This window comes from Gymnogyps californianus, chromosome 20 (genome assembly GCF_018139145.2).
Source record: "Gymnogyps californianus isolate 813 chromosome 20, ASM1813914v2, whole genome shotgun sequence".
Classification (NCBI taxonomy): Eukaryota; Metazoa; Chordata; class Aves; order Accipitriformes; family Cathartidae; genus Gymnogyps; species Gymnogyps californianus.
In genome coordinates this window covers 4,098,357-4,124,491 of record NC_059490.1, presented here as the reverse complement: position 1 = coordinate 4,124,491, position 26,135 = coordinate 4,098,357, and the positions used below count along the sequence as shown (strand labels likewise).

General features: G+C 55.2%; 1 protein-coding gene across 1 annotated transcript in view; it reads right to left on the bottom strand.

The window, feature by feature from the left end:
* ATP2A3 (ATPase sarcoplasmic/endoplasmic reticulum Ca2+ transporting 3) overlaps positions 1-26,135 on the bottom strand; it is a 54,694-nt gene continuing 28,559 nt past the window's right edge. The window contains 18 exon segments of the mRNA XM_050908827.1: positions 1-85; positions 4,406-4,462; positions 4,465-4,478; positions 6,486-6,603; positions 7,249-7,366; positions 7,803-7,936; positions 8,580-8,665; positions 8,777-8,979; positions 9,728-9,948; positions 10,041-10,376; positions 10,861-11,079; positions 12,189-12,314; positions 14,687-14,818; positions 15,049-15,151; positions 17,846-17,934; positions 23,690-24,154; positions 24,690-24,775; positions 25,823-25,903. Coding sequence (XP_050764784.1) covers positions 62-85; positions 4,406-4,462; positions 4,465-4,478; positions 6,486-6,603; positions 7,249-7,366; positions 7,803-7,936; positions 8,580-8,665; positions 8,777-8,979; positions 9,728-9,948; positions 10,041-10,376; positions 10,861-11,079; positions 12,189-12,314; positions 14,687-14,818; positions 15,049-15,151; positions 17,846-17,934; positions 23,690-24,154; positions 24,690-24,775; positions 25,823-25,903 — 2,612 coding nt within the window. The 3' untranslated portion in view covers positions 1-61.

The following is a 26,135-nucleotide window of genomic DNA, read 5'->3' as shown; positions in this document are numbered from 1 at the left end:
TGCAAGACTTCAGTCCGAGTTACAAGTTAGGGATCCTTTAGTTAGGAGCGTTTCCTTCGTGTCATTCATTTCTTGTCCTCTTCTCCTAAAATGAAGGAAAAAAAGAGAAGAAAAAGTGAGGGTTCAAAAGCAAACCAGCTCCCTGCTTTTATTAGCAAGAGAAGTTGCTCCTGGGTTGATCCCAGAAGGGATCTGGGATCCCGTCTGCACAGAGCTGGCCCGACTGCAGCCGCGGCAGCTCAGGCTGCATGAGGAGGAGGATGCCGGTCCCTGGGTGAGGAAGGGCTCAGCACGCTCAGCCTGCAGGAGGTAGGAAAAGGGATGAGTCGGAGCCATGCAGGCAGGAACAGCGGGAAGGCGAGCAGGCAGGGATCCCTCGTTATTGCTCCTAACGAGAGCATCAGGCCGCACCCAGGGAAAGGCAGCAGTGAGAGGAGGAAGCTCACTGCATCCCATCACCCTTCGCAAAGCCCTGTCCCTGCTACAGCCAGATAGATGGATACTGCTCCATGGGCTGACACCACTTTCACACACTATATATACATTTACATCCATATATACCTCCAGAACAACTAGCAAGGACCAATCTGCCCATTGCAGTCGCTGTCCCAGCCCCAGGACTGCCCTCCTCCCTTCTCCCACCCTACTGAGGGATGGAGTTGGACACGGAAGGTAACAGGCAACACACGGCCCGAAGGAAAGCTACAGTGTTCAGCTTGAACTGGGCGTGAGCAGCCTTGAAATCCCTGCCAGAGCTTGACTCACACCAACTAGATCCCCAGTTTTCAAGCAGTTGACAGCAGCGTCCCTGACCCCCCCGAGGCAGCAGCCACTCTTCAGCCCGGGGCTGGGAGAGACCCTGCTGGCAGCTCCGTCTGCCCAGAACAGGTTTATTTTCTTAAAAAAAACACCCACAAGGCAGCACTTCCTCAGAAGAGTTAGAAAAATCACTTATCGTGAATCTTTCGACCGTATTTCTCTATCTTTCATCGCTGCACACATCACCAAACACATCTCACAGAGGACTGCTGTTACTGCGCTCTTGATAAATAGGGGTCCTGGCTGGGGTTACCAGCGAGGCTCCGCGCCCGCTGCCAACCCTGGTGCCGACAAGCTTCCAGGGGAATTAATAAATAACAGGGGAGAGAGAGGGAAAAAAAAACTTTTTCACAACTTCTGCCAAAATTTCTTTCCAGCGCTGGCTGGAGAGCCCAGCCCTCATGTCCTGAGATAAAACTGACTGCTGCAATGGCAGCATCCCTCTGGATGACCTCCGCACCGCGGGCTTCAGAGCAAAGCAGGGATGCTGGCGACCGCGCTGTATGAAATCTCATTGCAATAATCAAAATTCATCTCCTCCGCGTTGCAGGGGTGTCTCTTCAGCAGCTTTGGCAGCTGAACAGTCCCTGCCGCGTGACACACTGGCGGTTATCTGCCAGCCACGGCACTTCCCCTGAACGCTTCACCCTGTGGTTGTGCAAACAGGGAGGCGGCCGCGTCGTACGGCAGGCAGGGACAGGAAAGGGACACGGCTGCAGCGCTGACAGCGAGCGTTTAACCACGGTGGATGCTCTTCAAAACGTTACTCTCAGGCCTCCAAGTAATCCTCCCAGCACAGAGCGAGTCGGGTGTTTCGGTGAGAACTGCAGTCAGCCGAGGGTCCGGCACCCACTTAGCTTTACTAGGATGCAGGTCCCTACATGCCGGTGTCTGGCTCTGCTCTCCGCATGCCGGTGACAGGAGCAGGGGGGATGCGGGGACCCGTTTGCAGGAATGACAGGGCGGTCGCGATCCCTCTGGATCCTGCCTCACACCAAATTTCTCAGGGGTGTCACAGCCCTTCAACTCTTGCAAACCTGCAACCGAACAACGCGAGCTCATCTCCTACAAGATCTGCTCCCCAGCAGGACAGCCGAGGCTTTCTGGGAGGTTTCTCCTTATTGCTTTTGACTTTCCTCTTAACGGGTTCCCGTAAAAGGTGATGCTGGAGGGACGCAGGCTCCAGCCACCAGCCCGGATCACTCCCTCCACTGAGGGAAATGCTGCAGCCCCCGTAGCTCCGAAAATTGCACATCTCCCCCATTGCACCAGGGCACCCCAAGCTTCAGCCGAGACCGCGGACCCCAGGAGAAAACCAAAAGGGAAATCCTCCTCCCATCCCTTTGCAATACCAGGGCAGCAGCACCGACAGCTTCCCTCTGCTCTTCCATTTCTAAAGCATGGCACACGCACACACAAAAAAAAACCAGGAGAGAGGGGGAAATAAAAAGAAAAATAAAAAGCAAGGCAGCAGAGCTGCAAAATCCCGTCTGGGGAGATTCCGGCACTGCAAGGTGTGGCACCACTCTCCTTCAGAGCATCCCACAGCTCAAGCAAACGACTTGGCCCGTGGGGACACATTCCTCCCGCAGCACCAGCGCCCAGCCAAGGTAGCTCCACGCAGAGATTACCCTACAAGGGCAGGCCACGGCCGCAGGCGCTCGCTCCCGGCTCTCTGCCGCGCCGGGGAGAGGGACGCCTGCCTCCTCTGCAGGGAAAGTGGGCGGCTGCAGCAGCCCCTGTGCTGCCAGGGGGGGGTTTCGGGGGGCTGCCCTTGTCCCCAGGTGTGGGTGCACGGGGGAGATGAGGGCGAGCAGCTCCTTTTCGCTACGTGCTGGAGGTTTTTGGTGATGGGACACGGAGATTTTGGTCCCTGCAGATTTTGGGCTGCCTCAGGAGGGATGCAGAAGCCCGGCTGGCCCTGGCAGGGAGCGTGACGCACTTGTCACCGCACAGCCACTTCTGCCAGCTGCTCTCCTCTGGGGGGATGTTAAAGCATAAAGCTGACGCTGACTTTGCAGATAAGCGGCCAAATCTCCCTCGGCGGTGGAGATGCTCACCCAAGGGTGCAATCTCGCGTGCACATCAGCTGCGGCGGCACGAGGCTGCAGGACACCGTGCTGCATGCCAGGGAGGGGACTGGTACCCAGTGGGGACAGGTACCCAGCGGTGCAGCCACCACATGCAGCTCCTGCAAAATCGCCTAGGGGCTGCCATCCTCACTGGGCGTAAGGACGAACGGCTGCATAAATGCTAATCTGCCACAAAACGCGCCAAAGACGATTCCTGTGCATTAAAACTTCTGATTTTCAGTGACGCTGCTGCTGTCGGGGCAGTTGCGTAGCTGTGTTGCAGAAAGCACCCGCTTCTTGACTTGCCCCTGCTTCTACCACGGCACAGGTGAGAAATGGTGAAGCCCGAGCACCCAGGCAAGGCCTGCTGCTTAATGTGCTGGAAACAAGTGAAAACACCACGGTGGCAACACCGACACCTGCAATGGGTTTGCTTCAAGACGGTGAAGATGAGGAGGCCCAGGGACGGTGCAGGAAGGCAGAAGGAGAGCAGGGTGGCCACGGCAGCGGGCTGATGAGGGGCACGAGCACCGGGGTTATCTCAGTGTCCTGTCGGGATTTGGTACCTTCTGAGAACCACTCAGAAAAAAGACTTTTGCAAGGTCTTGACACAGGTGCCTGGAAACCTTCCTCCTGCATGCCACGGGGCTCTGAAAGAGCAGTACACTTAAATGCATAGAGCATGGCAAATATTAAAAATACTAGGGCAAGAGGTCCTTGAGAGTGGTCAGCCCTTGTGAGCCTGCCAGCATGTATCTGTGTGACAGACCCCTGAGTGGGCCCTGAAGAACACCTCCACATTCCTGACTGGAACATCTGCAGGTCACACCAAGCCAACCTAGCTCAGCCGCGCACTTTTGCTTGCTGTCTCACACTCACACGGCCTCCCAAAACTGAGACAGCGGAAACCTCAGAGGGGCCAGAGATGGAGGAACGCAGCAATACATGCAAAGCATGCAAGATGAGAGGCTGGAAGTGACCGGGGTGATGGGGAGAGGAATATAAAGCACTGAGACCACGGTGAAAACTGAAGAATCCCAGCTTTCTGCCACTTCAAGGACAAGGAAAATCCAGCGTAATGGAAACACGACTTATCTAAATCTGATCAAAGGAGAAACTTTTCCATGCAAAACCTGAATCAGCAGAACTCACAGCTACATATTTGCATCCCTCAACTGAACACCCTTGGCCATCCCTCAGAAGGTCCCATGCTGGAGACCATCCCCAAGCATTGCTTTGCAGAGACCAAGCGGTAGCCTGGCCCCTGGCCAAAACTGCCATGCAAACGGCTGCTTCACGGGCCTTTTAGACCTTATTTTGAAGCAAAACACAGAGGCCAGTGTGGGAAAGGAGATCCTGTCTGGGTACGGGGTCCCTGGGCTCCGTTATCGGCTGGTTTTCCAAGCCACGTTCACCCAGACACGTTCCAAGCAGGTCCCCACCACACACAAGCAAGACTTTGGAGGAAGCACGGGGATATGGCATTCGGGGATGAGACACGTGAGAAAGCCAACCCTTGCTCTGGAGTCCTGCAGGTTTTCAACTGGTGCTCCCCGCTCCACGTGTGTCTTACCGTCCTGAGAATGCCTGGTAAAAAAATCACAACACCACATTTAAAAGTGGCTTTCTGAGGTTTTTTTGTTTGCTTTTCAAAGCCCAGAGGAATTAGGAAGATGCAGGATTTCAATTATTTCTTTCAAATGTGATGATTTAAGCATGACTTTGCCCCATAGCCATGACTGAATAGCTGCATGGGAAACCCTTGCTGGATGAGACACAAGCGACCCGTGAGCATCAGCAGCATCATGACCGTGGCGATGAGGGCAGCTCAGAGGACCTGGCGTGTCGGGAGCATGGCATGGGAGAAGGAAACACTCTGAGCTGGTATGATGGGACTCGAAAGGATCGTACGCCTGCCAGAAGCCCTGCTGCGCTCGGAGCTGTGCTGGCAGAGCCGAAGAAAAGCCCTTCCTCCAACAGTGCTGACTTTTTATAGAGAAATGCAAAGTGTGGGAGAAAGACAGACTCATCCCCAGATCACAGATGGTGAAGTGAAGACCGAGGGCATGCATGGGATGCAACAGCCAGGAATTAACCAGCTCTCCTACACCCCAGCCCAGTGCCGCACCATAAAATTGTTGCTACAGGCTTGTAATCATCCGATAAAACAGACCCGGGTGATGCAAAGCACCTACCAGTCTGTTCAGAGATGCAACAATTCAATAAAAATAAGCTAGAAACAATTTCTATCTGGTCTGTAAAAATAGGAGCCCCTGCGCCTCTGTTTCTCAGCGGAGGCTTCTCTGAGCAATCGCTTTGGTTATGCATCAGCTTGCTGCAGAAAGGAAAGCTGACGTGAGCACCCTCAGCGTGCCAGGACCCGTTGATGGGGAGGGCGGCCAGTTTGTGATTGTTTCCTGCTTGCAATAATTGCCCATCCCATATTTCCAGCTTTTTGCATGGTTCTGCTCCATGAGAAACCAAACAGAGCTGTTACGATGCCCCAGATTCCTCCCTGCCAGGGCTGGACGGAACTGCCTTCAGCCCTGAAAGGCAAGAGTGGCTTTGCACAGTTTTCCTGGGTCACTATTAAAGGGTGAAGGTAAAAGGAGGGGTTTGCTAGGACGCTGGTTGCCTGAGGGGTGAAAAAAGGTTTGAGCAAGGTGATACTGTGGAAGGACAGCCATTTCCCACACTCAGGTTGTTCATCTGCCCCCCAGAGCCACTGCATCGTCCCTGGGCAAGGACGGTGTCTCTCCTGCCCTTCTTCTCCCTGCTATCACTGTCAGGGCAAGCACATCCTAAAAAATGAATAAAATCTGTTTTCCCGGAGAGGGGCCAGCCCTGTGGCAGGCACAGCACCGCTCGGCAGCCGTGGCCCCGCAGCCGCCGCTGGGAAAACCTGCAGGTTTAACTCAGCGCCGAGATATCACCCACAGCAACATCTTTTGCAAGAAATGAAAGAAAAGATGATATCATCTCTTTGGAGGGCTGCCTAAACACATGCTGCGATTTACAGCGCGGAGCCCTGGCACACACAGGAACTGCTGCCCTGGTGTCACAGGAGCTGCTTCTCCTCTGTGCGTGCCACGGGCCGGATCCTGAGAGGTGCTGGCCAAGGGCAACCCCATTAAAACCAGTTTATAAGGTGTACAGCTCTCATTTGATCTCAACATCGAGGTAGTAAACACAAGATCAGGATGGACATAGAGGGGTGGAAGATTGAGGGGGAAAAAAGGAAGGATTCCTGTTAGAAATCAGTGTTTGATTTGTTTTGCTTTATAAGAGAAGGAATCCAGTTCCCAGAGGTTCAAAAGGAGCTGGATAAACACACATGGCAGATTTATCTAGTGCTCCAGCTCCCAAGGGAGTATTTCAAGCAGATGTAAGTATCTACTGCTCTGCCTGGCGTGGCATCCAGGGAGGAAGGGGGTAGGAGAAAAAGTCCCTTTTTCACAGCAAAGGAGGATGAACATGCCGGTGCAGACACCACACAAGCGGAGGAGGTGAGCGAGGTGTCCGTGAAGCCACCATGAACCCCAAGCAAAGCGCCACGGAGCAAACATGACCCAGCGCAGTGCAGACCATGCTCACCGTCCAGATGGTTGCGGGAAAGGTACTTGAGTCCTTCGTCCAGCAGGATAACGGGCAGGGAGATTTTCATTACAACCACCCACTGCGGCCAGCTCAGGGGGGTTACCTGGAAGATGAGCTGCAAGGCGGAAAGGATTGGACACGTCAATAGGGAAGGCGGTGGGATTTTTTTTTTTTGTTTTAAGGGCCAGGTTGTTGTATGGAACAGGTTGAGAAAGGGTCATCCCAGGTACAAGGAGGGAGGATCCAGACAGCCCAAAGAACAAGATTTCTTCAAGATCTGTCATGATCCCAAGGTGGCTCTTGGCCAAGATCAGTCAAAAATCATGTCCTTCATCTCTCTTGCAGATAAGGAAAGTGAGGCACAAGCTAGGACTGTATGTGGTCACAGGCGCTTAGCAGGGGACAAAGGACAATGTAACCTCCTGGGCACAGCGACCTGCTTCATCTTAAGTGCCCTTAGGCATCAACCGAGGCATCATCAGCCTTGGACTGCAAAGGGAGGAGATGCCTCCAAAAGGAGCTGAGATATCCATACCCCTTTGCGTTGCCTATAAGGAGAGCTTCTGACTTAAGTAAAGGCTCATTGGGGCAAGGTGTCTCCCAGTCCCCATGTTGGTTCAAGTCACAGGACCTGGTCCTGAGGGCACATGTTGGGGACAACCGTCCCAGAAGCTTCCAGAGCCAAAGACGGCTCCAGGGATGTCCTTGCCCACAGGAAGAGCCCCCTGGCCTGCGTGTGGAGGTGGCACAGGGCACTCACAGGCATGGGCTTGACGTAGAGGATGAGGAAGTGCAGAGCCATGGACATGACGATGGCCCCCAGCAGCCAGATGTTGAGCCATGGTGGCATCCGCAGCAGCGACTGGTTCTCAGAGACACTGTGAAAGTGAGGGGACAGCGTTAGCCCCAATAACCTCCTGCTCCCCACGCCTGCCCAAGCTGGGGGTTCCCACTCCTCTCCAAGGCTGGACGCTATAGCCCCTCTCTTCCAGCCTGTTCAGCTTCAGGCTTTGCCATGATTTGGATCTGGACACCCATCTCAACGCAACCAGCCACACACGGATTAGGACCGGTTGTTAACAGGGCCAAACTGCTAACGGATGCAGACCCAGTCCTTCCTCCACTGTTATCGACAGCAGCACACTGACTTGGAGGAGTTTGTTTACAGTGAGCCCAGTGGTCCCCTGCGAGAACACTCCCAACGGCTCTGCTGAGTCAAAGCAAAGCCCTCAGCCCACCAAGGGATGCTCAAGGAGACCCTACACAAAATCGGTCACGCATAGAGCATACAGAGCAATCCTGCGGCCACCCTACCTGTTCAGAGCGTTGCACATTTCGATTGTCACCAGCACGGACAGAGCCATCGTGGTCGGGTATCGGGACTCGAAGATCTCACAGTCGATTCCTTCAAAGATGGGGTTGTCCTCGGTGCACCTCATGAAGTTCCTCTGTCGGCACAGGAAACCGCTGGTAAATACACGGCAGAGCAGCAGTGTAGGAAAGGCAGGAAAGAGGAGGAAGAGGTCGACTGGTTGGGGGGCACATGGTGAACCCTGATTATTAGGGGTGCTGTTAAATATCCCACAGTTAGAGCAGCTGATAAAACTGTCTAAAGTGACCCACCAGCTTCTGCTGTGGCTGGGGCTTTGGGGTCATGGCTGGATAGTGGCTTAGAGATTTTCATGTGCAGTTAATAAGGTGTTTGAGCACACACGCGTCTCCATCAAAAATACATCTTCCATTGCACGTGACATTGGGGTGTGATGGCACCCACTTTCCCATCACCTTGTTCAGACCTACAGTAATGTAAAAATTGATCCCTTTCAACGTGGGATCAGGTACAGGAACTACTTTCAGCTACTTCTTTGAATCAAGTTTTCCCCACCATGCTGGTCACTAGCAGAAGCAAGGCTGGAAACATGAGCCTGAGGGAGAAAATTTGCTTTTATTTTAAATTCTTGTCTTCTCCACCAGGAATTCGGGAACACTACAATGACCACAGAAGAAAGGTAGAGGAAAGACCCCAACGGGCATGAATCCATGCCCTCACCCACCTGCTCAACACATCGGCCCGTTCCCCTCCCAACTCACCAGCTGATGGAAGGAGACCTGCGGTCCCTCGGCGTCGTACAGGAACCACCAGGTCGCTGCGCCCACCGTGGCCAGGCCCACGTACACTGCGGTCGAGAGAGACACCCTTACCCCCAGCACCCAGCAAGGGGCCCCCTACCCCTTGGCACCCCATGCCCGTCCTCGTCCTCTGCCCACTGGCGCCCGCGGGGAATCACCTCCGATGGCCAGGTAGCGGAAGAAGAGCCAGCCGCTGATGAGGGGCTCCTTGGGGTTGCGGGGCAGCTTGTCCATGATGTCCAGGTCGGGGGGGTTGAAGCCCAGCGCGGTGGCTGGCAGCCCGTCTGTCACCAGGTTCACCCACAGCAGCTGCACGGGGATGAGGGCCTCGGGCAAGCCCAGGATGGCCGTCAGGAAGATGCTGCAGGGAAAAAACAGAGATGCCGAATTAGATGAGCTCTAGGCAGCCACAGAAAGTGGCTGTGTCATGCAACGGGAGAGCGAGCAGGAACCCTGGATCCAAACACCCCAAACTGAATATTCACCCAAAGTCCCGCAGATGAACTCGCAGCCCCTGAGTCAGGAGCCTGAAATCCAGGACTGAATTTTGCAGCTAAAATTTGTTCCACTGTTAAAATTTGCTTTGCAGTTGAAACCCAACCATTGACGTCCCCACGGCCACGCAGGTTCCCATGCCTAGCACAAACACCCCTGCTGAAACGCAAGGGCAAAGGACGCCCAAGCGATCCCAAGGCTGTGCCCATGTTGCTGAGGATGGTGCTGATTTACTGGGAGGGATGGGCAGGGACAGGGACAGGGCGAGCTGCCCAGGACCTGACGCAAAGTGCATCAGTGCAACCTGGTGACAACAGCCTGTGCACAAATATCTGCACCCATCTTAGACGCTGGCATGGGCTTAAATAGGCAACGCATTAACAAAACAGCTCCTGGGGGGTGGCATGATTATAAAACTACAAAAGAAAAATCCCCCTGCCCCTGGGAAATGAGACAAGGCATAGCCGCTCCGTTTGGTACCCGGGGTTACAATTTTGGGCACCGCATGCTGCCAGGGGCAGGGGACATGGACAGGGCTGCAGGTCACCTGCCCCAGGGGACGTGTCCCCACCGCTGCTCCCCCCAGCGTGGTGCCCGGTGTGGGGGGCTCTCACCAAACAACCTCCCCGACGTTGGAGGAGATGAGATAGCGGATGAACTGCTTCATGTTGTTGTAAATGGCCCTGCCCTCCTCGACTGCTGACACGATGGTGGAGAAGTTGTCATCGGAGAGCACCATCTCGGCAGCCGACTTGGCGACGGCCGTGCCCGACCCCATGGCGATGCCAATCTCTGCTTTCTTCAGGGCCGGGGCGTCGTTGACACCATCGCCTGTCTGCACGAAGCCGTGATTAACGGGGTGCAAGGGATTGGGCCGGACAGAGAGGAGGGGACCGGGGGATGGTGGGGCGTCTCCAGGGGACTCACCATGGCGGTGATCTCATGGAAGGACTGGAGGTACTCGACGATGCGGGACTTGTGCGCCGGCTCCACGCGGGCGAAGCATCGGGCATCGCGGCACGCCTGCCGCTGCGCCTCAGGGGGCAGCTCGTCGAACTCCCGGCCCGTGTAGGCTTTGCCGGCCACGTCCTCGCTCTCTGAGAAGATGCCGATCCTGCGGCAGATGGTCACTGCCGTGCCCTTGTTGTCGCCGGTGATCATGATGACGCGGATGCCGGCCTTGCGGCACATCTCGATAGAAGAGGTGACCTCCTTGCGGGGAGGGTCCAGCATCCCCACGCAGCCCACGAAGGTCAGGTTTTTCTGGGGGGGGGACAGCCCCAGACCCACATTAATCTCCAGGGATGCAGCCACTTCCCTCCCTGCTGTGAAACGACCCTGAGCACGGGGATTTCCCCTGGGAGGAAACTTTCAGGAGGTTTCCTACCAACAGCCCCATAGATGCACCCTATAGCCTCAATGCAATAGGATGCTCCCGTCCCCTCTGCTGCTTCTCACACCTTTTCGCTTCGCTCCCCTCCTCCCAGTCCCTCTCGGTGGTCTCCAGGCCCCTCCCAGTAGTCACCCCACAGGGATGGATGCCCAGTGGGATGGGGCTGTTGGCCTTGGGACCGGCCCTGCTGCATGCGGCTCTGCCCTGGGGTTTGCAGAGGAGGAGCTGAGCCATTGCACTGCCCAGTGCCCACAGAGAAACCAGAGAGAAAATACTGCTGGGGCAGCTGGAAGTGGGTGGGAAAACTTTGGGAATAAGGAAAGAAGCTCCTGGAGAAAGCTCCCAGTGCCATACCTCGTAGTGGACGAAGGCGGCGGAGTCGTGCAGCTGCATGGTCTCCCTGCGGACGGGCGCATCATGGGTGGCCAGGGCCAGGCAGCGCAGCGTGTCGATGCCCATGCCCCAGTCCCGGATCCTGCTCAGGATCTTCTCCCGCACCGGGGCCGTCAGCGGGACCTTGGCGGTGCCCACACGGACGTGGGTGCAGCGCTCGATCACGCTTTCCGGGGCGCCCTGGGGAGGAGCGGAGAGCTCAGGGGCTGGAATGAAACTGGAGGATGAGCATCTCTTGCCAGCACCGATGGAAGTGTCGGAGGGAGGGAAGGCACCAAGTTTGGGCAAAGGAGAAGGAAATCTCCCCAAAACTCCAGCACGCACACCCTGGCACGGCGGCTCAGCGCACTAGATGGCAGCCTCCGACCGAGCGCACGGGGACCGTGGCTGGGAAGGACGAACCCGCGTCGGGTCACCAGACAGCAGGATCTGCTCTGCGGGAGATCCGTCTGACTCCTGCAAAACCTACACGTCTGCCCCCGAGACACTCTTGCACCACAGATGCCCTCTCAAACCTGGAGGGGATTAGGGCTGTAAATCTCTGCTGAAAAAAACGCGCTGCCTGCGGGGTGCTCAGCGGATGCTTGCGATGCTTTTGCGATTCAGGAAAGCATGTCCTTTAGCATCACAGCATCTCACCCCACCCCTTCTGACCTTACAAAGGACCCCCGACATCGCTTTTTAATATAAAACTTGCAATCCTTCTATTGCTCCTCTTAAAAAAGCTCGCCCAGGACCACCAGGGCCACAGATGCGGTGGCTCCAGAGGGTCCCGACCTGACCTGGAGGACAGAGTTCACCCACCCAGATGATCTCCCAGTGGGAACAACAATATACAAATCCTCTCAGAGTCAGCAGGGGGACATTCCTGCCGCGTCTCTTCTCTTGGGAAGAAAATGCCCTTTAAAACACTATTTTATTTCTGGTTACAGTGGAAAGCTGGACATCACCCTTTGGGCATTACTGGTGTCCAGGAGGGTCCAAGCCTTTAATAAAGGCAAGTGCCCAAGTTCTGCACAGGGGCAGCTCTCCCCTGGCCCCAGCACCAGCACACTCAGCGCCTTTTCCTTCCTCTAAATCATTTTACCTCCTTTTTTTCCTGTCAATACTGCAAAGACTCACATCCTCCCTGACCACACCAGTCTACCTGCTGGCTCCTGGACGCCTGCACAGCTAACGGAGGAGACAAACTGCAAAGCATCACTGCCCGCTGCAGTAAGGGCCAAATCCTGCTGGGGCGTGCATGGGGCAGGAGGATCCTGCAGGGTGCTGAGGACCTTCTCCCCTACCTTGACGAACATCTTGCTGCCGGCGGAGTTGTGGCTGGGGCCGGTGGGCGTGCAGTACACCGACATGGACTTGCGGTCACGGGAGAACTCCAGGGTGCACTCCTTCCTCATCAGCTGCTTGATCACCTGCGGGGACAGCACGGGGCTGAGCGGGACATGGCGGGGACACAGCAGCCGGTGCTCTCCACCTTGGCTAACAACCCTGCTGAGCCGGCACAGCACCAGTGATGGGAGGAGAAAGCCAACCACAGGAGCCAGGATGGATTGGACAGTGCAAAAAGCAGAAGGAGCTTTCCCTATGCAATTTTTTGGGAGAATTTTAACCCCTCCGACTACACCATTGCTGCCCAGCCCCCAGCACATGCCAATGTGTACCAGACCTTTATGTGATTGACCCCACATGGGATGCCAAATAGCTGCTGTAGCCTAAAATAAAGCCCTGTTTGCCAGAGAGGTGGGGGAGACTTTCCCCGCATTGGGCTCCAGCTGCACTGCAGGAAGGGGAATTGCATCCCACTCATTGCAGTCGAGGGGTTTGCCCTGATCCTGCACCCACAGGGGTCAGTGGGAGTGGGAGCACCAACATCACCTGAGGCTGGATCGGTTCCCATCAAATTGACCAGCTCGGCAGCTGAGACTCTAACTAGGCTCCGTTCGGGACATGCTAATTACGCTGAGGACTGCCAGCTAAGCAGTTACGCTCAGTCACTCAAATGGTACCTGCAGGTTTGCAGGGCGAGGACAGAGCAGGGGCTGCCCCAGCGCACGGACCCACGGGCACAGGCAGTGCCCGCAGACAGGCTCCTGCACCCCAGCACCCCCCAAAACCCCACCACAAACCAGGCTCTACTATTGCTACTAGTTAATTACTTAAGGAGCCAAACACCCAGCAAGATAGCAGCCAGTCCTCCTCAGACCAATCCCTCTCTCGCGCATCCACATCGGCATCACGGCAGCTGAGCCCGGCTCCTGGGAGGACACATCTTGTCCCAGAAAAGCCATTTAATGAGCAGGGCATCTGGGGGCCGATCCAAAGTATTTTCTGGAGAGGGCAGTGGGGACGTTGATGCCAACCTCGCTCTGCATGGCTCAACTGCTTATACGATTATTACGTTTTGTTGCCAGGAGGGTGTTGCTTGCGATGGGGACACAAGCAGCTTTTTGCACAGGACTTTTACAGCAACTTAAATCTAAATAAATCAGTGAAGGGGGCCAAGGAGAAGAAAACTCCTTTTGGGGTAAAACGTTGCAAGTTCAAAGTTAAAAGGATGCTCCTACTGCAGTGAAGCTGCAAGCAGGAGCTGGGGAGGTGGAGAGATGTGCAAAGGGGATTTGCCCATGCAAAACACGGGCACTGTCTGTGGACATACCAGGCAAACACCAAGCGGCTCTCGAAGGCCAAACCCAGCACAGGGTACGAGTGCAGTGACTACACGTAGGCGGGAAGTTTTGTGCCCACAAAAGCAGTGCTGTCCCCACTGGGCATTGCACGCTCAGCGCAGCGGCAAGGACACCTGGGAGCAGCCAGCCGCTGTGGAAACCCCAAAATCCCACCAGAGATTTCAAAGCACAGAGCCACTGGGAGCAAAATCAAGAAGCAGTGAAGACACGCTGCCACAAAACTCCAAGGAAGGGGTTTTTGTCCCTGCCCAAACACAAGTGTAAGGAGAGAAGCACCAGTGACCGAACCCAGCCTGGCATCTGAGTGGAAGGGCAGTGATGGGCACACGTAACGAAGCAGCTGCCCTAACAAAGAAGATGTACGGCTGGGAAATTCCATCTCCCTTATCAGAAAGGAGTCAGGGGATTTATTATGACCTGCTCGGACCTATCTGGGGAATAAATACCAGAACAGAGAGCCCTTCCTTCCAGCAAGCAAAGACATTATAAGATTTAACAGCATGATACCAAAGCCGAGTAAATCCAGACATGACATGAAGTGCATATTCACCAGGAGGAGAGGGAGACACTGGAGAGCTGGAGTAGGGGAATAGCCAGCACGGGATATTTTCACATCAAAAATAGATGTTTCCAAAGAGCAAGCCTCGTTCAGGCAGGCATGGTTCTGGGGAACGCGGTTTGGTTCATGCTATGGAGGACGGCTGCTCACTGCAAACCGGGCACCTAAAGATTTGCTGCAGAGCTACAAAGCTCCAAACCTCCTCATCTGCAGCTGGAGCTCTGGCCATCACCAAGGGGATCTCTCCTGGCTGAGCAGGGACTGGGCTGAGTTTGAGCCTCAGGGATCACCTGCTCTGAAGCTCCATGTGGACCCAGGTTAGTCCCCATGACCCCGCATCAGCCCCTCCCCAGGGCTGTTGCACTATCTGCTCCGAAAACAGCTCACTCCCCTGCAAGCCAGGAAATTGCATCCTTGTGGCAGATCAGTCCCTTAGATCATTGCAAGTGGTTATTGCTCAAATAACAGTCGTCCCAAAGCCCTCCTTCCCCTCCTGACCCCCAGCACCGGAGCTCACAGGGGCCTCCCCCCCACTCACCGAATTGCAGGCATTGGCTCGCTCCACCTTGGAGAGTTTGCTGGTGTCAGTGTCGAAGACGTTCATCTTCTCCACCAGGCACGTCAGGGCCGTTTCAGTGGCTTCCCCCACCTTCTCGTAGACTTTTTTGGACTAGAAGGCAGGAAAAAAAAGGAGCTTAAGCTTTAGAGCACGTCCTCTACCTGCTGCTCTGACCAAGGATGCTGTTGCCCACTGCACCATCCCAGGGCTCCCAGAGCATCGCCTTGAGATGAGCTGAAGCCAGGGAAGGGGATCCCAAGGGACAAACCTCCGCTGGCTTTGCCCCAAAGTGGCCCAAAGCGCAGGGAAGAGCATCGCTGGTGCCCCGCCACCCCCCGCACCTCGTTGTAGTCCAGCGAGGAGTCGTTGCAGAGAGCGCAGATGGTGGCCAGCTCCACCAGCCCGTCGTACTGCCCGCACCGCACCGGCTGCTCGTCCTTCAGGCTGTGGGGAGAAAACAACCCCCAAAGCCTTACACCAGCTTACACGTTCAAATATTGCTTAGCTTCTCCTATATATCCCTTGTAAAATTTTCTGAAAAGGGGGAGCAAGAGCCCAGTTAAAGCCCCAGGCTTGGCAATAAACGTTTGGGTTTGCATTTTGTGCTTTACCAAATGGGGCAGGACTAGTTGCAAATAAAATATCACAGGAGGCAAATAAACTCTGGAAGTGCCCCAGAATAAAGGGGGCTGCAGGGGAGCTCAAAAGAGCATTGGACCTGAAAGCAGGGGCTGTCTAGAGGCTGATGATGAAGATGATGGATGAGAAAAGGGGCAAAGAAATTCAAGTTAATGTTCACTCCCCCGGGGGTTTCCAGTTGCTGGGGATCCAGAGGAGCTGTAGGACCGGCAGCAAGTCCCTTCTCCTCCCCGTGATGCTGCTTCGCACTCCGGCGAGCCAGAGGACACCCAAGGGAGCATTTAAAAGCAGCAGACAAATTTAACAACTGCATTGCTGTGGCTGTTTCCAAGCAAGCGGCGAACTGCGGCCTTTGCTTCCTAAATAGCAGCTCTTTGCTGTGTAAAGGAGCACAAACGTCACTGGAAAGGAGCAGCCCTGAACACACCAGTCAAGCCGAACGCTGCTTCTCGCCCGCTGCCCGGTGGCAGAAACGGCAGCGGTGGTTTTCAGGGGAAATAAAAAATTATCCCGGTTCCAGGAGAGGTAACTGCAGGTTAGAGCTGTATAAACCCAGCCGGTCATCTGCTTGCTGGAAAAATAATTTGTGAGGCATTTATTAGGATCAGTTTATTCCACTGCTGGTTCCCAATGGAAAGAACATTTTGGAGCCCTTGTTACAGCTCAGGAGCGGAAAACAGGGAGTGGCCAAGAAAATCTGAAAAATCTGTTTGCTGAGGGACAAGAAGCCACGCTGGGCTGAGAGCGGGCAGGGGAGAGCCACTGCCTCCTGCCCAGAGGATGCTGCCCGGCCCTGGGCTCACGGGCAGGGGGAAGGCAGCGGGTGGAGGAGGGAGCCTGCAGACGCTCTGGGATGGGTTTTGATGTTTGGGAAGGTGGAAAAACCGGGGATGGCTTTTGGAGAATGTGATCCCCTGGATATTGCTTGGAAGGGATGGGGGGATACGTCCCCGTTGAGGCTGTCCCTGCACGGAGCCGGGTGAGACCCACATGCCAGGAAAGGCATCAGCAAAGGCGCTGCTGGATGGGTGCTGTGTGGGGACGCGAGCAAACCCAAGGCCAGGCACGTAATATCCCCCACACCAAGACCAGGCTACAGCAAAGCCACCGAGTCCTCCAAGCATTTCAGCCCCACCAGCCCCGGGGGAGTGGGTGGGTTTCTCTCTGTGACACTTAAGCGAGCCCTCGCATCCCCCTCGATGTGCGAGATGAGCACGGGGCGGAAGCAAAACTCAAAAGCAACATGAATTGCTGGAGGCCAGCGCGGAGCCTTCCTGCAGGCAATGCCTGGAGGAGAGGGGACACTGCAGCTTCAGAGGTTAGCAGACACGAGTTCAGCCCCTCGGTCCTCCTCATTTAATTGAAACGCACTGATTGATACCAGCTTATGATCTGGCTCAGTTTTTTAATGGAGAGTCCTAGCCAAGGATCAAATTGGCTCTATAAATATTCATGAAATTCAGTCTGAGGCTGGGATGAATTGTAGTCGCTCCACAGATGAGCAGAAGAGACTGCGGTGAAGGACGTGCCTGGGATCACACAGCAAAGCGAAGGGGAGCGGAGAGTGCTCCAACCACCGGCTGAGCTTCTCGTCTTCCTCCTTCCCAGACCTTCCCCACACTGGGGAGCATCACCTCCTTTCAAAGGAGGCGGAATAAACAAACACAACAGCAGAAAACCCCGTGTGTGTAATAACACACTAGGGAAAAGCCCCTGGCTTTCACTCCCCGTCCTCGGCTGCAGCTCAGCAAAGCCCACGTCTCCCCCAAAACACATCCTGACATCAGTTTCCAGCCCAGGATCATGCCCTGGGCACAGCAGCCATCTCAGCCGTCCCTGCCGAGGACGCGGGGCTTGGGGAGCGCTTTCTTGCTGGGGTTTGCAGCAAGACCCTCCGCCCATCGCTGGCGGCGTGGCTCCCCGACAAGCTGCCAGCCCCAGGTCCTGCCTGGGGCAGGGGCAACAGTTACTGGCTGATACCAAAAATGCGAAGGCTTCAGAAATTCGGAGAATGAGCACGTACTGCAAAAAGCCTCATTCACCACTATTCCCACACTTGCCGTCTTCTCTGGTTCAAAAGTGGGCTCGTTTTACTGGGATTGCTAATGAAGGGAGAGTCGAGAGCATGGGAGCCCCCTTGCTGAGCAGAGGGCGGCAGGCAGAGCCGGGGTGCATGCCCCCCACACCGTGTCGGGCAGGAGCCGGCAACGAGGGACAGTGAAACAATTGCCCTGGCTCCCACTGGAAGTGAAGGGCAGCCACCTGATGCTCGCAAGCCCAACATGGCCAAAACCCAGCGCCCAGCGGGTATCTCCATAGGCAGGGTTCAGCTCGGCTGCAAACTGCCATGGAAAACCCCCCCTTTCTCCCCAGCTCGCACGGCAAGCCTGGGGTCCCCCAGCTGTGGCCATGAGCTCGACCCTCCTGCCTCCCCCCGACCGCGCTGCCAGCCCAGGGCCACCCCGTGTCACCCGCGAAGCGGAGGGGACCCGCACTCACATCTCTCCCTCGGGGGCGTAGGTGGAGCCGGTGATGCTGAACTCGTGCAGGCTGCACTGGGCGCCCTCCACCTTCTCCATAATGAACATCTGGAAGGGGGAAAGATGGAGACAGAGCATTAGGCAGCGATTTTTTGGTACAACCCACGTGCCCAGCCTGGAGACCCGCCAGCCGGTACCGTCCCAGCGATGGCCCCGCTGGCACTGGGCTCAGCCCCCTCCCTGGTCACCCACCACTCCTGGCCGTCCCCGAGTCCTTCCAGCTCTCCCCTGCCTTTTTCATGTCCGCCTCCTCCAGCTCTTTTTTTCCATCGGAGAGGAGTGATGCTGAGCCAGTTCCTAAGAAGGTGCCTGTGTTTTTCTTGGAGCAGAGAAGGAGCCGGGTCTGGGTTTCCGCTCCTGCCCCAGCTGCCCTGGAAAGCCTCTGTGGGGCAGGATCTGACCAGCTGCCCCTGCCACCCCTTCCCAGCCAGCTCTCGACCACCAGCTCGCCTTGTGCGTTACTGGGATGGCAGCTCAGGTCCAGGCACCGGCAGCTCGGTAATAAAGCCCCGGGAGCCGTAGAAGTCCCACACGCTCTATTTTTAGTGATTTTTGCCTTTCAAACTCATTCCAGTTTCTCTCTTGCTGCTATAGTGAGAGCAACAAACCCCCCAAAACCTAAAATACAATAAAAATCCCTCTCTCCCCAAGCTCTCCCAGTCCCCCCTTGCCCCCTCCCAGCACAGCCCACCCTTCGGGGCAGCCTCCAGCGGGAGCAAGAGCAGTGCCCGACCCCGGCCGAGGCGACAGTTCGGCGACGCTCGTTTCTGCTTAATCGTTATTTATGACCCATGCTGAAGCCAAAAAGTAACATAACAAATAAATAAATAAAATTGGTTTGACGAATGCGTTTCCCAGCCGCGATTGCCTGCGGGGAGCAGCCAGGGAGGGAGGATGGCTGCAGGGAAGCGACAGTCTCCTCAGCTCCGTGAACCTGCTCGGCGGCTCCAGAAAGTGGGTGCAGGGGGCAATGGTACCCCCCACCCTGTCTCAAATCATTCTTTTTTCCTTATTTACTTTCCTCTGGTTATTTGAGATGTTCCCCAGGAGAGGGAAGCAATAGATGCTGGAGAAATTGGGAGGCATCGCTCAGCACCAGAGATGCAACGGCTCCGGGTACCATCCACTTCTCTCCCCTCCATGCTTCCTCTGGCAACTAACAGAGGTTAATTTACTGTTGTTATTATTAATTATTGTTAATAATACAAGGACACCCTGCCAGTGCAGCTGCGTGGGCTGGTGGGTGCGAGACCTCCCCATGCAGCCCAGTATCCCCAGGTGCACGCTTAGGCCAAGCCAAACAAAAAAGGTCAAGCTCGAGGAAGCATGTTTATGGCAGGTTTAGCACCAGGACACCTCGGCAGGTTTTCTCACCTCCGTATTTTACAGGTTTGGACAAATCAAAGCGGGTAGTTCAAAGTGTACGTCTGATCTGAGCCCAAAGCAACCTCCCTACAGCTTCATAGCTATTTGCAGATACCCCCTTTGCTGGGGTTTGCCCTCAGCTCCTTTTCCAGAGCCCATCCTCGGGGCCCCTCAGCATCCCTGAAGGGTTTCAGAGGAAATCACAAGCCAAAGGGTTGCAGAAGAGACTCAGGACATCCCAGGCCCTCTGTCGAGGCACTGAGCTCCTCTGGCAGGAGATGCAAACACTAACACATGAAGGACCTCGATAAAGAGAGCCAAAACACATCCTATCTCCTTCGGCGACTGAACTGCCCTGACATGACGGACTCCAGGAATGGAGGCGAAGCGCGGCTGAAATTTCCCAAAGTGGAGGCTTCTGCAATGCCAGAAGGGGCCTTCGAAGGGTGAGCATCCTTCATCTCTTTTTGAGACATTCAATGCCACCGGCCTTCCAGAGCGCCAAAATCTCCTGGTCTCTTCAGAAAAGGGACTCCTGCACTCAGAAACACCGACCGGACTCTTATTTATTAAAAAATCTGAAAGCATCCACCCCAGCCACTGGTGGTTTTGCCTGATATGGGCTTGTTTGTTTTCAAACGCTCATGGCTACAAAACAATTACTACTTTCACAATAGCAATTTTCTTATTAAAAAAGGAAAAGAAAAAAAAAAAATTATTCCAGGCCCTTTATTTTTCCATGCCTATTTAAAAAAGGTGCTGTGTAACCCACAGCAACCAGAGGTTATATCAAATTTCCTGCCTGCTCCCAGCTTGCGTGACTGGCAGAGCGAGGGGGCGGCCGGGGCACTGCAAAGGTGTTTGCAGGTTTTTGGCGCGATGTTTCGGCAGATTTCCAGGCTGAAAAGGGTGCAGGTTTGCAGGCAGTGGAAACAGTCCAGAGGAAATAGCTGTGTCTTAATCCTTAAAGAGGATAGGTAAGGTTTCCATCACAAAAATAACATAAATAATAACAGAAGCAACAGAAGAAGGTGGCAAAGCTGTGCACCGCAACTCGGCTGGGCGGTTTGGGGAGGCTGCCGAAAAGAGATGCTGGCAGAGGGGCTGCCCGACCTCTTGCACTGCCACGGTGAACACCAGCTCCAGCATCCAGCAAGGGAAACCCAGCCAGCACGGCCCCAGGGCTTCCCTCTGCTCGTCCCCCCTGCCCTTAACCCTTTTAAAACCACCCTGGCGATTTGGGGGTTTAACGCAACAGAGAGATCGGAAGGAAAATGCGCTTATGAAGAGCACACCCTGCTCCAAAAGGGTTTCAGCCATCGCTCCTCCTGCCCTGCGGATCTCACCTGGCCCCGGTGCTGTATCACCCAGCCGGACGCTGCCGGCGTGTATTTTTAGAAAGCAAAGGGCATGGATGCATGGATGCACCGTCTCCGGAGCAGCCCATGGCATCTGGCTGCAGGCTTGCAGGGAAAAGAGATGCGAAGGATACGTCTCCACATTTCTGTATTTTCTGTAGTATCTTTAAAAGAACTACTCATCAAAAGGCAGACAAGACAGGATTGCTGTCTGGAATAAGAGGCTGTAATCATCAGTCATTTACCCATCAATCAGCCCACAGATCAGCATCATTTTCCTCCTGCGCTGGAAGCGGCCCCGGCCAACAGGCACCCACTGGCAACGGCCAGAGCCGGCGGCTTGGCCACAGCCCCTGGGAAACCCCCAGCAAGGTCTCCCATTACTTAGTGACTGGTTTAGACAGACAAAACTGCTGAATCAAGGCACAGTGTCCTGGAGATTAAAAAGCAAACAGCGCCCGCACAGCGCCTGGGCGGCTGCACAGGAGACAGGAGTTCGCACATCCAGGCTCTGCTACAAGATTTATTGAAAATAAACCCCTTTCTGCTCTTGTTCCCCAAAACACCAGCCGTCTCAGAGACAGCCAAACGTCACCAGCCACCTCCCTCTCCCAGACATGGGGTGCCAGTATCTCCCCCCTCCAGCCCCCTCCTGCTCTGCCCCACACAGCAGCAGCCCCGAGCCCGCACAGCCACACTCTTATCTCCGCTTCGGGTTCTGACTTTCAAATGCCACCCTCGTGCTCCTGGAAAATTAAGTTACGATGCATAAAAGGGTGCTGCAAGTTTTAGGAGAGTGATTTAAATGCGCAAGAGCAGAGCTGCAATGCCTCTCTGCCTCCTTCTCCCCCTGCCAGACTCCCATCACTCCCAGCCATGTGGTTATTTAATGGTTGGGAGAAGGCTGTCCCTGGTCGCTCCGCACCATGGGCTGGGTGAGATGGTGGTCTCGGAGACCCCCAGTTGACTGTAAGGTGAGCAACATGAACCACAGGTTTAATCTGATTTACAAAGTGGGTTTGTGGCTTTACTGCGTTACTGCAGAGCTGTAACCTCTGGCGGGGACTTGAGGTCAGAGCAAAAGCACCGAAGGCTCGGCCACCCCAGATGGACGAGGCCCCTGGCACAAAGCACTTCAGTGGGCACTTAATGCCCACGGGAATTTGGGGGGCACCGCTTCGCCCCTGCTGACCACCTGGGATCCATATGCATCCTGCTGAGCTGGCTCAGCCTGCACCCCGGCCATGAGACCCAGGCATCGAGCGGGACTGGGAGCTGGCAGTGCAGCCCTTAAAAAACAGCTGGGGGTTTTAAAACAGACCCAAAGCCCTTCAAGAGTCACTTTACAGCTCTACAGACCTGATGCTGGCAGCGAGACGTAAAGGGCAAGCACCGCTCGGCAGCATACCCTGTCGCCGAGCGGCTGCGCTCACCCACATTTAATGTGTGAGTTAATTAAATCACACTCAATTAATACATTTTTCCAGGTTATCGATAGGCTTTCGTGGCTTTTTCACTCCCGCAGCTGAGCCGGCCGCTCGGTGCAGGAGCACGTCCAGGACACACCAACAGCCGCCCAGCACAAATATTTACCCACCCGCCGCTCGGCAGAGCCGCCGGCAGCCTCCCTGCTGCCTGCGTCAACGCGGGAATCCCTGACTGTTAAACATTAACAGCCGTGTCCGTGTGTCCTGGGGCCAGCCCGGCTCTTGGTATTGTGCCCTAGGAGTCAGGATTCAGCCAAGTGAATAACACGGATATCGGAATGGGGTTGTGGGGAGATGGGGTGCAGGATACGTTGAATTTTGAACTGAATTTTCAAGTTCAAGGAGCAGATCCTCCAGTAGGAAGTGTTTTGGGGAAGGCACGGTCACTCCTACCTCTCCTTCTGCACTCTGCAGAGCTGAAGAGACCCCAAACGCTGGGGTCACCCTTTACTTGCTTCCCTGCATCACTGGGTCAGAAAACGGGCTGGTGGGAACCTCCTCCTCGTGCGAGACGTGGGCAGCTTGGTCACTGCCTCGTTCCAGTGGTGTCTCGTTTTAAATCATTTACAGGGCAGAAATATCAGACATTTCCAGTCATCTGTAGTTTGTGCTGAGCAAACCAGTGGCCAAAGCCTGTGGCCAGCTTGCAGCACGGTCATGGCTTCCCAGCACGCTACCCGAGTGTCAGAGAGGAGGGACGGTGGCCAGGTCCATTTTTCCCCACAGCAACACATTTTCCAAGGTTCTCCTATAAAACCAACGTGCCAAGGCCGTGAAAAAAAGCTTTCCTGAGACGTGAGGATTAATGGGGAAACTGAGAAGTGCTCGGATGGTCCAGGCTTTCCTAACAAGTCACCTCTCCTTACAGCCAGGCACGCAGGAACAAAGCTCTCTGGTAGACCAGGAGCCTTCAATCTCTTCGCCAAACCACCCCAGGGCTCCCTCCGTCAGAAGGGCTTTTCAGTCCAAGCCCAGCTGCATACAGCTGCTGATGGCAGACCTTCTGCCACGCAAGGGCGGGTAACCGAAGCACCTTTTCATCAGGTTATGGGCATCTTCTCTTAACCCCTGGATTTCTGCGCGAGCTTGTCACAGACCCACGCGTTGCACTGACCCTCCAAGTTTTGGCCTCACAGGTCCAGACTTTGTAATTTTGCATGGTCCAGGATTTCTCACTGGTTTGGCTAAAAACAAGGGAAAAAAGGGCAAGAGAGCAGAGGAGGCTGATTGCATTGGCGTCTCCAGGAGCTCTGTCGCAATGCCACATCCCAGCAGGAAGAAATGCTCTCTGGAGAGGGAGCCCTGAAATAAGTCTGCAACACAGCACCTCCAAACCGGCGTGCTCATAACAGTGACTTTTCTAATTACAACCATGCCAAGAGAAGCCATAAACCTCGCCCTCGGTCGGGCAGAGAGGAAGCTCAGGGCTTCCTACAAACCATCTTCCATTCTCACCTTCAAATTCCTAATACGAAACAAGTCTGGTGAGGACAGCAAAGCTCAGTACCCCAGGATGGGGATGGAGGGATGCAGGGTGCTTGGGGGCTTACCGAGCGTCCCCCCCCTGCACCCCAAAATGCCCCCAGCACTCACCCGGCAGACGGACATCTGGTTGGTGGTGAGGGTGCCGGTCTTGTCGGAACAGATGACGGAGGTGCAGCCCAGGGTCTCCACCGAGGGCAGGCTCCGGACAATGGCGTTCTTCTTGGCCATGCGGCGCGTGCCCAGTGCCAGGCAGGTGGTGATGACGGCCGGGAGCCCCTCGGGAATGGCAGCCACCGCCAGTGCCACCGAAATCTTGAAATAGTAGATGGCCCCCCGAAACCAGGAGCCGCCGTGAACGGGGTCGCTGAAGTGGCTGACGTTGATGACCCAGACGGCGATGCACACCAGGAAGATCACTTTGGAGAGCTGCTGGCTGAACTCATCCAGCTTCTGCTGCAAGGGGGTCTTCTCGGGCTCGGTCTCCACCATCTGGTTTCGGATCTTCCCGATCTCGGTGTACACCCCTGTCGCAATGACGACACCTACGGCCTTCCCAGCTGCGATGTTGGTGCCCTGGGAGGGAAGAAAGGGGCCAGAGTGGATATGTGGGCATGAAACCTCTTGGCCTGAGTGGGGAAATGGGTCGCTTGTTGTGAAAGAAGAACATGAGATCTTGGTTAAGGGGAAAATGAAACATCCTGGGTTTTTATATAAATCCACCCTAAAGCAGCAGGAGACCCCTCCTGAGAGCTCTCTTGCTCCTGGAGGACTTGACTTCTGCCCAAGAGGAGCATGAGCAAGGAGGAAACCCAAATTTGCAATAGCTCCAGGCTCAACCACAAACCTTTTCCCCATCCATAATGCATCCTCCTTGATGGAAAACCTGCTGAGATTGCCCAAGGCATTTAAGGGCGTCATCTGCCACAGCCCAAATGAAATCCACATGAAGCAGGTCCTTATTTTTATGGATTTGGGGCTCTTTTTATGGTTTGGGTCTTTCTCATGCATGCACTCCCTTTCACTGCTCAGAGATCTCCCGATCAGCCTCTTCACTTGGCGGCTCTTTGGAAAACCACGGGAGAGGTGGGGACAGGCGTAAGGGACTTACGGAGAAAAGCATGTTCTTCTTGTCCTGGTTGACAGCCCGGGGGTCGGGGATGGGGTCAGCATGTTTGATCACCGACACTGACTCCCCTGCCAAGACAAGAGGGGGGAGATGAACCACCCGCGTTTCCTCTCCAGCCTCCACTCAGCGCTGTTCTGAGCCTGCATCACAACCCCTGCAGCTTTCTAAAGCAGCACTTTGCCACCAAACCATCAAAACATCCTTCATGGGGCTGTCAGAGCTGGGCCAAGGCGCTCTGAAGATGAGGGCTGCAGAGAAACGACCTGTGCGGATCGCCAGCGGCCGTGAGCTCCCACACAGCCCAACGGGATGGGGCCAAATCCCCACACCAAGGAGCTGCTGGCTTGCAGCACAGGTTTGCACAGTCAGGTGGGATTTGTAGGGCAGCACAACAGGAAAGGTGCCCAAAGCCCTTCTGCTGAAGGTTTGTTTGTTGTTCTTTGCAGATTTGCCCTTTTGCTGCATCTCTTCTCGCCCTGGGAGAACTAAGTTAATGTAAAGCCATGTTTCAAGGAGACTGGGCTCCTTTCCCTGTGTTTTTAATTTTTTTTTGATTGCTTTTCCTTCCCTGCTGCCATCTCCTAACTCAACGCCTTTACAAAATCACACAAGAGAGCTGAAATACCGGAAGCCTTTTTTGTCGTCTGATCATTCACTGGCCTTCCCTGACAGCAGAGAGAGAGAGAATTTTTGAAGTATCACAGATTATCCTCTTTAAGAGCTTTTCCAGTACTTAAAAAAAAAGCCCCAAATATTGTCACCTCTCCCTGAAGTTGCGAAGCCACGTGCACCTGCGGTCATCGTGCAACGGCTGCACGGGGGGAGCGTGGGCAGGGACCGAGCAGCCCCTCATGAAACCCCACGTGTCGCATAGGAAAGCCCCATGCTTTGTGTTTTGCAGGAGGGATGCCCAAGCACTGGGCGCATGTCGCTTATGCCATGACTTTTAGATGATGCTGGGACCTCCCCAGATCCTCGATCTCATTCTCCCACCCGTTTCCCACCCCAGCAAAGCACTTAGCCCAGTATCGGTCCCAAAATTTGGCTCCAGGAAGATGGTAGAAGGAAAGCTCTGTCTTCAGCAGCCGCCTCCGCCCCATCACGCCTGCACGCACCTGTGAGGATGGACTGGTCGACCCGCAGGGTGGTGGACCGGATTTCGATGATCCGGATGTCCGCCGGCACCTTGTCGCCCACTACAAGGACAAGAGCAGAGCAGCTCCGTCAGGCGGGACCGGCAGCGCCCGCTGCCCCGGGGAAGGGGGATGGCAAACCCCGAATGCACCAGCACAGCCGAGCTCTGCCCCAAGGCTTGCGGCCACTGGTTTGCACCTCAGTTCCCGCTGTCTCCTCTCGTTTTCTATTTCAACTGTCCGGTCTCCAGGGCAGGGACTGGCTTTTGCTGAGAATCGCCACGTCCCTATGCAG